The following is an 18736-nucleotide window of genomic DNA, read 5'->3' as shown; positions in this document are numbered from 1 at the left end:
TAATTAATGAATTAATAATTATAAGCACTTGCGAGATATATTATAAATTATAATTATAATTAGAATATGTCTCTTTTGAAATGAGTCACAGATCTTTATATATAAGATTGATCTGCTGAAATGAAAATTAATATCCCGTAGCATAACGTTACCCATATGGCCATATATCCATGGAAGGATTTTATACGAGTTTTTGTGAATTAATTAATAATAACAATTATTATTATTTTAAAGAAAAAAGTACAATTATTTTTAAAATGATAAAAATAAACAGAAAATGCATATGATACCCCCATAGGTGCTGAAACTTGGAAGGCAGTGAGCTAACTGACAAAATGGCCACTCTTCAATTCAATCTTCCCTCTATTACTTGGCAACGGCGTAAACCGGTATCCCGGTCCAATCTCCGACCGGTTCAGTGCGCGGCCGAACGCCAGGAGCTTTTTGACCGTATTGCGCCGGTGTATGATAACGTGAGCGCCTCCAATTCTGTGTATCGCAACTTCAAAGAATTTACCTCAATTCGTTCTGCTTCATGTTAAACTGTTGTATCGGCTATTTTTAATCCATTTCTGAAATGGGTTTTGTTTTTCAAATGATTTGTGTTGATTTTTCCAGTTGAACGATTTGTTGAGTTTGGGGCTTCACAGAGTGTGGAAGAGGATGGCTGTTTCTTGGAGCGGGTATTTGCTTTTGTTCTTTTATCCCTTTAATGATTTAGGATCAATCTGTATGCGATGAAGAATGAGTTTCTGCTCTTCAAATCTTGATTATTTGGTGTTACTTGCATCTTATACATGATGTATGTGGATAAAGATTTGATTTTTGGTTATCTTGAACTGAAATTCTGCTCATTTCCATTCTAGATTGCATGGATAATGTGCAAGTTTGAATCTCTTGAGTACTGTTTCTTTTATTTGATTGATCAAAATGTTGTGTGTCATGTCCCCTTTATGTTGTTTAGTGGAAGATACACTACATTCTGTGTAAAGGTTAGTAGAATAGAGGTCTTCTACAGTTTTGTAAGAGAGGAAATTTGGAAGAAATTAAAGATCTATGCTTTGGTTGTGTCTAACAGAGCAAGAGAAGGAGACACTGTGTTGGATGTGTGTTGTGGAAGTGGGGATTTGGCTTTTCTTTTGTCCGAAAAAGTTGGAATTAAGGGAAAGGTTTGGTCCTTTATCTTTCGAATTGTCTGGTAAAGAGATGTTACCTGTTTTTCCTATATGTTTTTGTACATTTCTTAGGGGTGGCAATATCACAGGTGATTGCTCTTGATTTCTCAAGAGAGCAATTACAGGTTGCTGAATCTCGCCAGCAGGAGAGACTGAAGGCATGTTACAAGAACATTGAGTAAGTGTGATTCTTTAGCTTTTTGGGTAGATACCCGAGTAAAAATGGAATGTATTAACTCACTGGTTCTTTGAAAAATTTAATCCCTTTTTCTTAAAGAAATGGTAAAATTTGACGCGATATAGGTGGGTTGAAGGAAATGCAGTTGATCTACCCTTCTCAGACTCGACTTTTGATGCTGCCACAGTTGGTTATGGATTAAGAAATATAATAGATAGGCATAAAGGTATGATGGAGATGAGTCGTGTTTTAAAACCTGGTTCAAAAGTATCTGTTCTCGACTTCAACAAAAACACTGATCCATTTACCACTTCAATTCAGGTACTATTTAGCAGCGCAGAATTGCTATTAAGAAGTAACCATGCTCTCTCTCTGTTTTTTTGTTTTTGGGAAAAAAGAGAAGTAACAACCATTCTCTTATTTTAGTCCTGCACTGAATCAATATTCTTGTTATATTAATCTTTCTTGATGATATCTACGGAACAGCGACTTGATTTTGTTAAACCTTTAAAACATAGCTGTCTACTACAATAACAATTAGAAAGTACTAATTTCTATTCCATTTCTTCAATTTTCTGGACTGGTTCCTCTATATGCAACTATTTGAATTCTGAGTAGTAATTGCTCGTATGTTTCTAAAGTTGTAACTTTATACCAAAACTCAGTAACCTAACTGCATTTTGTCTCTTGGTGTGTTATTGAAGTTACAAAAACACTTACTGAGTTAGTGTTTGAGATTGCTTCTAGGAAGCGTTTTTCTGTGACGAAAAGCTCAAAAGCGCTACCTAGAAGTAATCCTAAACACTACCTAAGTCTGTTAACTGCAAATCAGTTTTGCAATAATTCTTATTTCCGAGGTGATGAAGATTTCACTGTGCTGTAATTTTAATTCAGTAATGTAATATGTTTATTCAAGATATTTCATTCAAATTTATTTGGAAAACATCTATTCCAAATTTTACAGCACGCCCATTTAGATAGTACTCATAAAGTTAAAGGCTTTTTCGTGTCGCTGTGCAAACTTCCTTCAAAAGATTTATGTTAATATCGCTTTTCCAGGAATGGCTTCTTGATAATGTAGTGGTTCCTGTTGCAAGCGGATATGACCTTGCAAGTGAGTACCAGTACTTAAAGAATTCGATTAGAGAGTATTTGACAGGTGTGTTCTCTTGTCTAACTGTGTATCCATGCACTAAAAGTCATAGGTAATGGCAACGAAACGATTCAAATATCGCATAGAAGCCCAAAAACCATGTTTCAATCATTGCGCCGAGCAGAAAATCATCCCGGACAATGGGGGTAATTAATAATATTCCAACAATTACTATGTAATAAGCTTGATTGAAAAATGATAACATCATGTTAGATAACATGTGCATTGTGATGTTCCATGCGACATGACTTGTCTGTTTGTGACGCAGGAGATGAATTGGAGAAACTTGCTCTGGAATCAGGCTTTTCAGCTGCGAAACATTTTGAGATGAATTTCGGACTGATGGGGAATTTGGTCGCCACGCGATAGGGATGACTCTGGGAATTTGCTTGTTTTTATGCCTCTGTAAATTATTATGTGATTCTACACCAATGCTTGGTTTCTATATCCATTTATACACATCAATGCCTGTGTATCAGTGTATGCTAACGTAGTTTATACACAAATTGTTAACTCACACCTTTGCAAGATTCTTGGCTAGTTGGCTTCGTTGAAAGAACTCTTGAATTAGCTGTTATTGTAAATGGTTTGGACTATTTCATCTTTATCATTGCTAGAAAAATTGCTGCAACTACTATGCTCATGGATCCACAGATTAGTAGATTTTGGGTCGCGCTCAACTGAAAAATCGAGCTCCAAGGTGAGCTTGAGCCATATAATTCAAAACAAGAAGTTCAAACTTGAGTTTGGAGATGGAAATCTAGTTCAAATTCAAAATCGCTTCTTGAGTCGCGCTCAACTGAAAAACCGAGCTCCGAGTTGAGCTTGTCAGCTTGAGCTATTTATTCCAAAGTGACATAGTTCAAAGTTGAGTTCGGAGATAGAAATCTAGTTCAAGTTCAAATTCGCGGATTCATGAACGTGTATGTGAGCTTGAACAGATATATAGCTTCACGCGCTATTTCGGGTTCATCTTTGCTCGTGATGACCCCTGTGGAGGTTGTCTTGGTCCCTACATACCTCCCAGTAAGGTTCTAAATAACGTGAAGCTGTCAAGATCAAATTTCAAGCTAAGCGTAAAAAAGTGTTTCATTTTTGATATAATTTTAATTATATCAAGTTGATTAATATAATAAATGACATATAACCTAAAAGATTTTAAAAATAATTACATAAATTTTTAAGTTATAAAAAAACGCAAGTCTCAAAATCACAAATGATTTGTAATAACTTAACAAATTATTTGTAATAAAACTTTTGTCAAGTTTGAAAGAAGGAGAAGCCATGGGACTACGCGAAGCATACTCTCTTGGATCCGTGGAATGAGTCTTCACCAAGTGATATTTGAGATTGATGCCCAATTAATTGTGAAGGCCCTTGGCTCCTCAAAGAATGATGTATCAGAATTAATAGAGCAAAAAAGAAAACTAGAAATCTTCATTGAGATTCAAACGGAAGAGAATTCCAAAATGCAATACAACCAAGTGTGATTGAATGAATAAAAAATTACAGAAGAAACCGCCAAAAAGCTATTTATAAATATAAGCAAAACAAGAGAAATGCGACTTTTACTTCCTAATGTATAAATGCGTGTTTTTATTATTATTTACTTTAATACTCCCCCTCAAGATGGAGAATGTATGTTATGAACACCCATCTTGGATAGCAATGTGCGGAACTGATTTGGCAACAAGGACTTAGTGAACAGGTCCGCAAGTTGCAGATGAGAAGAAATGTGCAAGGCTTTGAGGATACCCTGCTGGATCTTCTCTCGCACCACATGGCAATCAATCTCGATATGCTTGGTGCGTTCATGAAATACAGGATTAGATGCAATATGAATTGCTGCTTGATTATCACAAAACAAAACAGCTGGATTAGGATGAGAAACATGCAAATCTTTAAGCAATGATAGCAGCCAAGTGATTTCACATGTTGCACTAGCCATGGAGCGATACTCTGCTTCTGCATATGAACGTGACACCGTTTGTTGCTTCTTAGACCTCCATGATACTAAAGATTCACCAATGAGCACACAAAAACCTGTAATAGAACGACGTGTATCCAGACAAGTTGCCCAATCAGCGTCTGAAAAGAAAGTAAGCTGCAGAGATGACTTAGAACTATAAAACAACCCTTGACCGATGGTGCCTTTAATGTATTTAAGTACTGAATAAGCAGCTTGCAGATGTGCATCTCTTGGGTTAGCAACAAACTGACTTAGCCTATTCACAGAGTAAGCTAAATCTGGTCTGGTGATAGTCAAATACAGCAGCTTCCCAATAAGTTTTCTATACATGATTGGATCAGACAGTAACTCTCCTTCTTCACAATTAATCTTCATATTAACATCCATAGGTGTGCTGCGTGACTTACAACCAGTGAGTCCTACTTCCGATAACAACTGAAGAGCATAATGTCGTTGGCAAATAGATATGCCACAAGCTGACCTTGCCACTTCTATGCCCAAAAAATACTTCAAATCCCCCAAATCTTTCAGTTTAAAGTTACTGTTTAAGAACACTTTGAGATCTTCTGCTTCTTGTTTATTGTTAGTGGCAATTACAATGTCATCAACGTATACGAGTAATGCCAAAAAAATATCACAACGTGTTCTAACAAACAGAGAATTATCTGCATGGCTTTGTACAAAACCAATACTCAGTAAAGTGGAAGAACACTTGGCAAACCACTGCCTTGAGGCTTGTTTAAGCCCATAGATCGATTTATGCAACTTACAGACTGGATTATTGGGTAAAGGCTCCCCCTTTCGTTGATAACCCGGAGGTAAAGACATATAAACTTCTTCAGAAAGATCACCATGCAAAAAGGCATTGTTGACATCTAATTGAAGAAGAAACCAATTGTGAATGGAAGCTGTAAGACCCGAAAATATTAAATTATTAATTATGGGATTTGAGAATTAAATTCCATATTATGGGCTAATATTGATTTGAGAAGTTATGGACATGATAGATTTAATTTCCGAGCCGAAAATATTTAATTTGAGAATTTACGAATTTTGAGAATTAAATTCCGAGAATTATTAAATTAAAAGAATAAATATTCAATTATGGGATTTAAGATTAAATTCCATGTTTCGGGAATTAAAGAAGATTAATTTTGAAGATACAACCCGATCAGGGACTGATTTGCAAATATCGAAGTTGCAAAGGCTAAAGTGCAAAAGGCCAAGATTATTTAATTAATCCAAATTTATTTAATTTTAATCCGAGTATATTTAATTTGAGAATATTTAGAGTTTCAATTTTAATTCTAATATTCTTAAATTATTTTGGATTGAAATTGAATTAAAAAGAAGTCCGAGGACTGAATTGCAATTAATAAAAACTTGAGGGACTAAATTGAAATTTATGCAATACATATCTGATTTTAATCAGATTATCAGCATGTACACGTGCATAATTTTAAGGAATTCAGAATTGAGAACAGGAGCCGAGCTTCTCCTCATTTTCCTTTGAATTCGATTTGTTCAAATCGCCGTAACTTTTGATCCGCTCGTCCGATTTCAATTCCGAAAGATGTTCTGAAATCCTTGAAACGAGGCCTTCAATTTGATGTAAGTTTCAGATTGTTTTGGCATGGTTTAAGAATCGGAATTTGGCAGAGATCAGTATTTTTGTTATAGATGCATGTTCTTTAACTTGTACGTGCTTTGATATTGAGGATGAATTGAGAACTTGAGGTTATATGAATTGATGAATATTTCAGCATGTTTTTGGCTTGTTTATGGAAGATTATAGCTGCTGATATGAGGATTATGAATGATATGAAGTGATTATAAGTTGATAAGAAGTTAATAATGAATTAGATACCGAGTCGGTTCTCGATTTTCAATCGCTATGCCGCCGGTTGATGTTTTGACATCGTTTTGATAGCCTATAAATGAGTTGAGATAGTTTTTTAGATGTTATGAATGTTATGAAATTTTTATTTCTCGATTTCAGTTGAGTTTCGAAGGCTAACGATTCACGACTCCGAGTTGTACCGAATAAGAAGAAGTTGAAGTTTGAAATAATGTTGATTGAATCCATATTGATGATTTTGATTCAATTATGAAATGATTGAATAGAATGAAGTTTGATATGCATGTTTTGATGATATGTTTCAGAGTTTAATAGGAGACTATTGACTCAATAACCTCAACTTGAAACTGAAGAAGAAGTGATCAAGATTGAAGTGAATTTGATTGAAGATTGATTGATGTTTGAATGATCAAATTTTTTGTAGGAGTTGTGGTACTTCCTATCCAGATGTGGAACATGACAAACTCGAGAATGAAAGGTATAAGATGATATCGAGAGTCAGGGATTCGATACTCGAGAATGATGATTCTTGAGTTATTCCGAACAAATCACATACTTGTTTAAATACTTGTTCTTGAGGTAGAACTTATGTTATTGTCGATCCATCACAGGTAGTGGATCTTTATTGCTTTTGATATGATTGTATATTGAATTGATTCTATGCCAAGGTTGCGGTTAACCTTATTTTCTAGCCCGAAATGGCTACGATAGATGGATATCCATGTCAAAATCGGTTACGAATCTTGATGGAAATGAAGTGATAAGAATCAATTCTTGAGATAAGCGCGCTATATAAATTGAAGTCTTGATTTGAAGTTTGAGTTGATATATGCGTTATTTTAACTCTATTCTTGAATTGACATGTTTAGAGTTAATATGAATTTTATTTAACGCATTTATATATCGATTATACTAAGAATGATTTTTCACCGGAGTTTATCCGGCTGTTGTCTTGTTTTGTATGTGTGCATGACAACAGAGAGGGCAGGAGCTGATCAACGACGTTATTGACAGCTGGGAGATAGAGTCTAGCTCGTGAGGACTCGGGTTGTAGATGAAGTCTTGAGATCTAGAAGCATCAAACCTTAGAACTTGTTGGTTTTGAAATGCATGTATGAACTTGAGATAGTTTATGTCGTTTATCGTTATTTAGAGACTTGTTCGATGCAACAAATGCATGTATAGATGCTTGAGATCTTGTTTATGTTTATATGCATGATTTGGATCTTATATATCATGTTTTAGACTTGAGTTGGATGGATTGAAAGGATCAAGTTGTTGACAAAAGATCAGAGCAGATTTTTCTGCCCAGGATTCGCCCGAGCGGCAGAAAATTACAGCCCGGGCGCACCCGGGGCTCAGTCTACTGTTTTGAAAAAAAACAGGGGCGCCCGGGCGGCTGTTTTTAACCGCCCGGGCGCACTCCCCCTTTGAAAAAAAAAATAATTTTTGTTTGATCCTTATTCTTTCCTTATTAGATTAATGATGCTTATTCATTAATTAACCCCTTAAAATTTGAGATTAGCAACCCGAGGTCCCCACAACAGGTGGTATCAGAGCGTAGGTTCTGGACTGAGATAGAAGTTGAGCGGAGAAGAGTGAGTCACATGCATTTTTAGTATTGCATGATTATGCAGTATTTGATTCGATGATTTGATAAAAGGCATGTGCTCGTGATCTACCTTTGAAATTGAATTGATTAATTTACTGATTTGTAAATTTTTGAATTCTTATCGATGTTATTATAAGAATTTCCCCGGGTGATGTAAGCACCCAGAATCGAAGAGAACATTGATCTTTGGGTGACGTAAGCACCCCAGACTGACAGAGTTGTATGGCCAGACTGAACAGAATGGTATGGCCAGATTGAACAGAACTGTATTATTGCTCAGCTGAATGAAGTATCTCTGATTGAAAAAAACAGAATATCAGCGAATGAATAGAGGTATTGCAGGTAGAAGTTGTTCTGAAGACCTAATGTTCGGATATCTGAAAGATACCGATGAATGATGTATCAGATGGATTGTATACCAACTTCGAAACCTAGCAACCAACTGATAAAGTTTGACGAAGAAATTCTGACAAAATAAAGGTATATTTATTTGTTGGTAAGAGCTTAGAACAGAGTTTTATTAATGTTTCTTTGCCACAACAGATAAAAATGATGAGAAGGAAAAATATACCCTCTTGAAAGTGAATATTTTAAATTTTGAAGAATGTCTTATTAGATTTTCAAGCCTATTATAATTCTTTGAATTATGGATAATAATAATGAAGCTCAAGATTGAGTTGTTTAATTATGGCTTGAATTTGAAGAATATGTCTGAATAAATGTTGACGACTGAAACATGTTATGAAAGACATAGTCTTGTTTAATAGAACTGAAGCTGAATGATGAAGCAAAAGGACTGAAATTGTAAAGATGCTACGGTGTGTGAGAGAAACACATATTTAGCTACAATTTCTATTCCAGAAGTATACAGAGAATCAGAATGAAATTGCACCTGAGAATGAAATTTCAGGTAACAGATTTATTTTGTTTTGACCTGTCTATTATTGGTGCAATAGATTCATGATAGTTGAAAGCTTATTATATGATCACCTCTGTATCAGAAAAGAGACTGTGTGAATTGAACTGAAGAATGGAACTATTGCTTCGATGAACTGAAACTGAAGATGATTTTGTTCGTATTGAAATATCTGTTTATATTGCATGATGGATGATGATGCAATAATTGAATATAGATGAGTAGAAGAATTGATGATAAAAAGCGATTAAATTAGATCAGTAAGAACATAATGTGCAATTGAATATGATGATATAGAATCTCGAATTAAAATTCTGTGATTTCGGTTCGATATATGATGTTTGATTATAGAAATATTCTGAAATAAGTATATTCAATGCACTAGATATGTTCATGATCTAAACCAGAATTGAAAGATATGCCGATGAGTAGAGATGACAGATATATTTCAGTAAGATTCTTGACTTTTATTTAAGTTGTGACCTGGAATTTATCAGAGAATTGATGAGTTTGTGAATTGACTACTGCTTTTGAGGTTTACAAAATAGATGATGATATGAAAATCAGTTACAGATGAGTTTTTTATTTGATTTTACTGAAGTTATTATATCATAAATCATGATTTTTGAAATTCTTGATATTGATTTTGAGGTTTTGGTACCGACCTCAATCGATTTTGATGGACTCTTATTCTTTGTTAGGGTCTGATTTGATTTACTTGTCTTAAGTTGAGATGCTAGTGAGTTGTTTTCACTTAGCATATTGTCATTCATATTATTGTTCTGTGGATGATCTTGACTTAAGTGAGTTTCCCTGATTATGAATTTCAAGAGTCACTGATTGTTTGATGTACACATTCAGTATATTATAATATTTTTGACTTGTAACTGATAGAATTTCCAATTGAGATTTGGGAAATAGAACGAAAAGAAGAGATGGATGCGTGATCGATTGATCTTTTGAATTTATGTGCTTGAAGTATCGAGATAGATACTAAAATAGTCAGAATTGCTATAATACAAATTAAGTGAGAATTGATTTGGAAGGATTAAAGCACATTGAGATGAGATCAAGTTATTAGAATTTAATTGAGAAATAGAAATGAAGAACGAAACAGACATTCGATCAATTGATTTCAGATTTTGTGTATTCTGGTTTGAATATTCAGATGAATATATGACCAATTAGAATGATTTTTGATTGAAAGCAATCCAGAACTGTTTAGAAGATGAAAGAAACACAGAAAGTAAACCGAAGCGATGAGAATTCAGTATAGAATGCCATGTAGAGATATGAATTGAAGCCTCAGATCAGAATGAATGAATTCTATTGTGATTGATTATCTGATTGTGATTGATATGTCCGAAAAGAAATATCAGATTTTGAAGATAATGCACGACAATGAATTTAAGATTCATCCAATAATTGTTTTATCAGAAGAAAAAGCAAATAGAGGTAACAGAATTAGTACGTTTTCGAAGTTAAACGTACAGAGAGTTTCTGATGAAGTTGAAAATCGTTGACCAGATGAGTTCAGTGATAGTTTAGAAATTCCAGAATTGGTTTGAGATCATGATTTGAAAGAGTATTTTGTGAAAATACCAAGATGAAACAGTTTATATGAAATAAACAGGTGGTAGTTATGAACAGATTGATTGAAATTACTGGATACGATAATCTGTCTGTATGATCAAATCACTGAATTATGATTAGATTCATTGCAAGACAAACAGTAAGCCAAGAAATAATGTTTCAGATTGAAACATCGGGTTTACTATTACATTGTAATACAGATGATCCGAAGACTTTGAGTACTTTTTGAGGTAAAACATGATATCCTTGAATTGGAAGAATAATCAGAGTAGATGAATTGAATTTCGAGAATGAATTTTATCTGACATGATATCGATTATCAACAGCTCTGAATACACTGTATGAGCTGTGAATAACAACTATCTATTCAGATCTGTGAAGAAGATAGAGATATGATGAAATTACAGGAATGATTAAAATCTATTGTCAGGATTAAGACTTTAGATTTATTCGACAGATGTGGCATCGATTGATTGATTGATGTTTTGAGAGTTGGTTATATGTGATTACATTATACCATTGTTCGATTGATGGATTATCTGACTTGATTTTCCAGATTTTGAGATTATTCTCAGAACTTTAATACCTGATTTGGTATTATTTGTCTTGATGTGTTGCCACTTAATGATTACAATTCCTGTAACAGCTAATGAGTCGATTTTGAGATAATGTTATGATGATATGATGAAAGAAAATCCGATTTCTTTGTGTTGAAATGCTACTATTGAAGTATATAATATCAGATCAACCATGATTTGTCGATATCAGATCAGATTTGATTTGAGGAACACAAGGATCATGAAGATGAATCTGTACGAAGCAAAAACAGAAAAGAAGAATCAGAGTAAGTAATTGAATGATAGATATAACTTTTGAAGCTGAAACTGACTCGTTAAGCGTAAAAGTTATTCCTGAACATCATTCGATTCAGAATTGAGAAAGAACGAAGTTGAGATACAGATTCAGAATATGAATGTGAATACTGATTTTAAAGCGATGAATAGAATAACAGTGTAGACTTGATATATCTTCTATGCGGAGCATAGAATGATATCGAGAAAGAAACAAGTCGTTACTGAAGTTGAATTTCACTGACTGAGATATCAGATGGAATTTATGATTCGATTGAACGATTTAATCTTTTCAGTTTGATATGATGGATCTGATTTGTTTCATGTATCTATGTGAAAGAAGTATCAATCGATTTTTCTTCCTACGTGCGTTAATCCGATGAGATAGATATTGAAAAGATTCTGAGTTAAGTCGATTATTTGACAGATCCTTGATTGAGGAAAGAAACCACTTAGAAAGAATTCTTATCGGTTAATTAAAATACACAAAAATAGAAACAGATTCGTAGAAATAATCTGATAAGAGATGAAGAGATGAGATACGAAGATTAGAATTGAATGATTGAAGTAAGAATAACTTCAGATAATCATTCAGTCTATCAGACTTGATATTTGGATTGACTACGATTTCGAGGACGAAATCATTTCTTAGAGGGGAGGAATTGTAAGGCCCGAAAATATTAAATTATTAATTATGAGATTTGAGAATTAAATTCCATATTATGGGCTAATATTGATTTGAGAAGTTATGGACATGATAGATTTAATTTCCGAGCCGAAAATATTTAATTTGAGAATTTACGAATTTTGAGAATTAAATTCCGAGAATTCTTAAATTAAAAGAATAAATGGGATTTAAGATTAAATTCCATGTTTCGGGAATTAAAGAAGATTAATTTTGAAGATACAACCCGATCAGGGACTGATTTGCAAATATCGAAGTTGCAAAGGCTAAAGTGCAAAAGGCCAAGATTATTTAATTAATCCAAATTTATTTAATTTTAATTCGAGTATATTTAATTTGAGAATATTTAGAGTTTCGATTTTAATTCTAATATTCTTAAATTATTTTGGATTGAAATTGAATTAAAAAGAAGGCTGAGGACTGAATTGCAATTAATAAAAATTTGAGGGACTAAATTGCAATTTATGCAATACATATCTGATTTTAATCAGATTATCAGCATGTACACGTGCATAATTGTAAGGAATTCAGAATTGAGAACAGGAGCCGAGCTTCTCCTCATTTTCCTTTGAATTCGATTTGTTCAAATCGCCGTAACTTTTGATCCGCTCGTCCGATTTCAATTCCGAAAGATGTTCTGAAATCCTTGCAACGAGGCCTTCAATTTGATGTAAGTTTCAGATTGTTTTGGCATGGTTTAAGAATCGTAATTTGGCAGAGATCAGTATTTTTGTTATAGATGCATGTTCTTTAACTTGTACGTGCTTTGATATTGAGGATGAATTGAGAACTTGAGGTTATATGAATTGATGAATATTTCAGCATGTTTTTGGCTTGTTTATGGAAGATTATAGCTGCTGATATGAGGATTATGAATGATATGAAGTGATTAGAAGTTGATAAGAAGTTAATAATGAATTAGATACCGAGTCGGTTCCCGATTTTCAATCGCTATGCCTCCGGTTGATGTTTTGACATCGTTTTGATAGCCTATAACTGAGTTGAGATAGTTGTTTAGATGTTATGAATGTTATGGAATTTTTATTTCTCGATTTCAGTTGAGTTTCGAAGGCTAACGATTCACGACTCCGAGTTGTACCGAATAAGAAGAAGTTGAAGTTTGAAATGATGTTGATTGAATCTATATTGATGATTTTGATTCAATTATGAAATGATTGAATATAATGAAGTTTGATATGCATGTTTTGATGATATATTTCAGAGTTTAATAGGAGACTATTGACTCAAGAACCTCAACTTGAAACCGAAGAAGAAGTGATCAAGATTGAAGTGAATTTGATTGAAGATTGATTGATGTTTGAATGATCAAATTTTTTGTAGGAGTTGTGGTACTTCCTATCCAGATGTGGAACATGACAAACTCGAGAATGAAAAGTATAAGATGACATCGAGAGTCAGGGATTCGATACTCGAGAATGATGATTCTTGAGTTATCCCGAACAAATCACATACTTGTGTAAATACTTGTTCTTGAGGTAGAACTTATGTTATTGTCGATCCATCACAGGTAGTGAATCTTTATTGCTTTTGATATGATTGTATATTGAATTGATTCTATGCCAAGGTTGCGGTTAACCTTATTTTCTAGCCCGGAATGGCTACGATAGATGGATATCCATGTCAAGATCGGTTACAAATCTTGATGGCAATTAAGTGATAAGAATCAATTCTTGAGATAAGCGCGCTATATAAATTGAAGTCTTGATTTGAAGTTTGAGTTGATATATGCGTTATTTTAACTCTATTCTTGAATTGACATGTTTAGAGTTGATATGAATTTTATTTAACGCATTTATATATCGATTATACTGAGAATGATTTCTCACCGGAGTTTATCCGGCTGTTGTCTTGTTTTGTATGTGTGCATGACAACAGAGAGGGCAGGAGCTGATCAACGACGTTATTGACAGCTGGGAGAGAGAGTCTAGCACGTGAGGACTCGGGTTGTAGATGAAGTCTTGAGATCTAGAAGCATCAAACCTTAGAACTTGTTGGTTTTGAAATGCATGTATGAACTTGAGATAGTTTATGTCGTTTATCGTTATTTAGAGACTTGTTCGATGTAACAAATGCATGTATAGATGCTTGAGATCTTGTTTATGTTTATATGCATGATTTGGATCTTATATATCATCTTTTAGACTTGAGTTGGATGGATTGAAAGGATCAAGTTGTTGACAAAAGATCAGAGCAGATTTTCTTGCCCAGGATTCGCCCGAGCGGCAGAAAATTACAGCCCGGGCGCACCCGGGGCTCAGTCTACTGTTTTGGAAAAAAACAGGGGCGCCCGGGCGGCTATTTTTAACCGCCCGGGCGCAACCCCCCCTTTGAAAAAAAAAATTGTTTGATCCTTATTTTTTTCTTATTAGATTAATGATACTTATTTATTAATTGCCCCTTAAGATTTGAGATTAGTAACCCGAGGTCCCCACAGAAGCTAAGGCTAACAAGGTCCGAACAGTAACCAATTTGGCGACAGGAGAGAACGTTTCGAGATAGTCTATCCCTTCTTGTTGCATATAGCCTTTGGCAACCAACCGTGCTTTATATCTTTCTAAAGAACCATCAGCCTTAAGCTTGACCTTGTAAACCCATTTACAACCCACAACACTTTTCTGAGGAGGTAAAGAAACAATGGTCCAGGTACCATTGTTTTCAAGTGCTCGAAGTTCATCAGTCATGGCTTGGCACCACGCTGGCTGAGCAGCAGCTTGAGAGAATGTTTGCGGTTCAGAAATGGCAGAGACAGTATGAATAAAGGAACGATGTGATCTAGAAAGTTTCTGATCACTAAGCACTAAGTGCATAGGATGAACTGTAGAAAAAGATGAAGGAAGAGAGCATAACAATGAAAATCACGCAAATGAATGGGTTTTTGCGTGACCCGATGAGAACATGTCAAAGAGGGTTGGTTTTCTGGAAAAAATTATGTAAGTTCATTGGAGGATGATGGAGCAGTAGACTGGTCTGGAAAAATAGAATCAAAGAAGGAATCTAAGTCTGGAGCAGTAGAAGCTTGATCCTTAAAAGGAAAAGAATTCTCATGAAAAATCACATCACGGGAGATATAGACCTGATTTGTCTCCAGGTTTAACAACTTATAAGCCTTATAGCCTTGTGGATAACCCAGAAACACAGATCGTATAGCTCGAGGTGAAAACTTATGGCGATGGGAAAGAAGAGTGGAACCATAACATAAACATCCAATTACCCTTAAATGATCATAAGAAATATTTTTATCAAAGAGAAGGTGAAAAGGACTTTTGTTAGATAAAAAGGAAGATGGTGTCCTGTTAATGAGATATACTGAGGTGAGAATGCAATCCCCCCAATATTCTAGTGGAATGTTTGATTGAAACACTAATGCTCTAGCGACATTCAAAATGTGTTGATGTTTGCGTTCGACTATAGAATTTTGTTGTGGTCTTTCAACACATGAATGGTAAGAAAGAATCCCTTCATTTTCAAAGAACTGGGAGAAGTTCAATTCAGGAGCATTATCAGATCTTACAGATTTGACCTTCTGTCCGAATTGATTATGCACCACTTACAAAATTGAGGAATGATATTGACTACATCAGACTTGGATTTAAGAAGGTAAACCCATGTGAAACGTGTATAATCATCAAAAATTGTCAAAAAATACCTATAGCCTTCAACACTTAAAGTCTGAAACGGTCCCCAAATATCAATATGAATCAATTGAAAAACAGTATCATGACGAGAATTATTTGAAACAAAAGGTAAACGCTTTTGTTTGGATAAATGACATGTATCACAAACAAGAGAATCAGCCTGTTTTATTGAACTAGGATGCAAGACTTTATTTACGGTAGCAAGCTTTGAAAAAGAAGGATGACCCAATCTATAATGCCATAGTTCAGAAGCACTAAAGTAAACATTACAGATTGCTGGAGGAAAGTCTTGAATTTGAGTGTTCAGAATGTATAGATTTCCAACTCTTCTACCCATCCCAATCATCTTGTCCTTGGTAAGATCCTGAATGTGACATAAATCATGAGAAAAGGAAACGAAACAAGATATTTGTGTAGTTAATGAGCTGACAGAAAGCAGGTTAAAACGGAATTGAGGAACAAACAAGACATTGTCCAAAACCAATTTAGATGTCACTGGAACTGAGCCAACATGTGTGGATGATACTATGGAATTGTTTGGTAAGGTAACACGAGAGATTTTGGGTTTAAAAGAAGAAAAGAGATTTAAAGAGCAACAAATGTGATGTGTTGCACCCGTATCAAGAACCCAGTCAGAAGCAAGATTAGAACTAAATCCAATGGATAAAGAATGAATACCATTTGAGAAAGAAACAGACGATTCTGCCTACTGATTGGCCATTGTGTTTCCATGCCCTGACTGAAGTTTTGAGCTCAAAAATGCAATGAGTTGTCTGCATTGGTCGGGATTCAAAGAATCTTCCATCATACTCATGGATGCATCAGGAGTTACAAAGGACTTATTTACTTGCAGTCGTCCATCATTCATAGGAACATCAATAGAAGCATTAGTATAAGCTTGATTTGCTCTCATTCTTCCATCAGTCGGTTGCATCTGTTTATACCTAGGATGACCAGGAGGATATCCATGAATCTTGAAACATTTATCAACCGTATGACCAGGATAATGACATCCAGAACACAGAGGTCTGTCATTAGGATATCCATTTCTTCCTCCCCTGTTGTTTTGAAAACTTTTCACAGCAGCAACATGCGATTGTTAGGTTGATATTGATGATAAATCCGGACCAGAATTCATATTTTTGTGTATGGAACGCTGTCTTTCCTCTTGCAATACTAATGAGAAAACCTTTGATATTGCTGGAGTCGGTTCCATCATCAAGATTTGAGCTCGTATTTGAGCATAAGAATCGTTTAATCCCATCAAAAATTGCATAACACATTCCTGATCTTGATAGTTCATCCACTCTTTTATTGAACCACAATTGCACACAGACACCGGTTGAAAATCCTTAAGTTCATCCCACAAAATTCTCAATTTTGTATAATATGAATTAGCATCCATAGAGCCTTGTTGCAGACCATTCAATAGTTTCTTAATCTGGAAGATTCGTGGAGCATTACTCTCATGAAATCGATTATGCAGATCTCCCCAAATTTCAGAGGCAGTAGACATATACAATAGACTATCCGCAATATCACGACTCACAACATTCAATATCCATGAAATTACCATACTATTACAACGAATCCATGCCCCAAACAACAAATCATCGGAATTAGGTTTCAACAACGAACCATCAACAAATACGAACTTATTTTTGGCTGTTAATGCGGTAGTCATCGATCGATTCCAAGAGTTATAATTGTTACCTGTAAGCAGGTGTGATACCAATTTCATACCTGGATGATCCCCATTCTGCAAATACAAAGGACTACCGGTGTCTTCAAAAGATGCTCGCGCAATCAGATTCGGCGGAGCTTGATTATTGAGAGCTTGCTGTCCTCTCGCCATTGCAAATACAAATCAGAGTAGAAGCCTAATTCTCTGATACCATATCAGAATTAATAGAGCAAAAAAGGAAACCAGAAATCTTCATTGAGATTCAAACGGAAGAGAATTCCAAAATGTAATACAACCAAGTGTGATTGAATGAATCAAAAATTACAGAAGAAACCGTCAGAAAGCTATTTATACATATAAGCAAAACAAGAGAAATGCGACTTTTACTTCCTAATGTATAAAGACGTGTTTTTATTATTATGTACTTTAATATGATGAATCTAAATTTGGATCCGTAATAGAGGAATGTCGAATTATTTTACAACATGAAACTTTTTTTCTGTTGAATTTGTGAGTTAATTCGCAAACGGGGTTGCTCATACTTTTGCAAAGAAATCTCGTTCTTTTGCAAATCCTTTCCACTAGCCGAGTCCACCAAATCATATTGGTGATCTTGTAACACACGAAACATGCATTTCGTAATAAAAATTCTTCGTTTTGACTAAAAAAAACTTATGTCAAGTTTAATTTTTTAATCGCAAAGAAAAAAAATGTACAACCCAAATTTATTTTAATGTCTTTTAAGTTTTTTTCTTGTTTAAAAATTTATATTATTAAAAATTTATTATTTAAAATAAAAGTTAAAAGCTATATCTATATATATATATATATATATATATATAATCAACTTAAGTATTATTTTTTAAAAAAATATATGCTTTCTTCTTTTTTTTCTTTTTTTTCACTTTTTCTCGATTAATCTGATTAAACAAAGGATTGACCTTTTTCCCATATTTTTGCCAAAACGAAACTTTTTGCTCACACTTAATCGCGCTTGAGCGGCGCTTTTTAATGTTTTTAGTACACCATGATTCCTCCGGATCCAGCCATCTTATTTTGTGGCCTAAATGCGTTAACTTGACTAAAAGATTTTTGTGCACAAGTTTAAAGAGCAATTATGTATTACGTATATTTGAAGCACCAACAAAAAGAAAAAAAATCCAAGTATTCACTCTTTTTCACCAACTTGAATTGAACAATGGTGGGATAATTTTTACTGTTTTACTCAATAAAATGACAAATATATTGAGAAGTGGAAAGATCGAGCATCGTAGGATCGAACACTTATCGATTTACCAAAAACTATACTTATCGATTTACCAAAAACTATAGCTCAGTAATCGTGACACCACGTTTCGATTGATCTACCCAACATCAACAATTATTACACCCAACAAACATGCATA

At 34.3% G+C, this 18736-nt stretch overlaps 1 protein-coding gene across 2 annotated transcripts; it reads left to right on the top strand.

Annotated features, from left to right (window-relative positions):
- The first annotated feature begins 301 nt into the window (after nt 1-301).
- Nucleotides 302-3069, top strand: LOC140883992 (2-phytyl-1,4-beta-naphthoquinone methyltransferase, chloroplastic). 2 transcript variants are annotated; one of them, XM_073290642.1, is made up of 7 exons: nt 302-473; nt 619-683; nt 1001-1169; nt 1265-1353; nt 1479-1674; nt 2413-2512; nt 2775-3069. In XM_073290642.1, exons 1-7 carry the CDS (start codon nt 336-338, stop codon nt 2873-2875), a joined length of 858 nt encoding a protein of 285 aa, XP_073146743.1. In that variant the 5' UTR covers nt 302-335; the 3' UTR covers nt 2876-3069. The 2 variants fall into 2 exon arrangements, with proteins under 2 accessions (XP_073146743.1, XP_073146744.1); XM_073290643.1 differs by having other exon boundaries at nt 1079-1169; nt 2775-3063.
- Nucleotides 3070-18736: the final 15667 nt, after the last annotated feature.

This window comes from Henckelia pumila, chromosome 2 (genome assembly GCF_033568475.1).
Source record: "Henckelia pumila isolate YLH828 chromosome 2, ASM3356847v2, whole genome shotgun sequence".
NCBI lineage: Eukaryota > Viridiplantae > Streptophyta > Magnoliopsida > Lamiales > Gesneriaceae > Henckelia > Henckelia pumila.
Note: the sequence above shows the minus strand (reverse complement) of the source record. Positions and strands in the feature narration are given on the sequence as shown.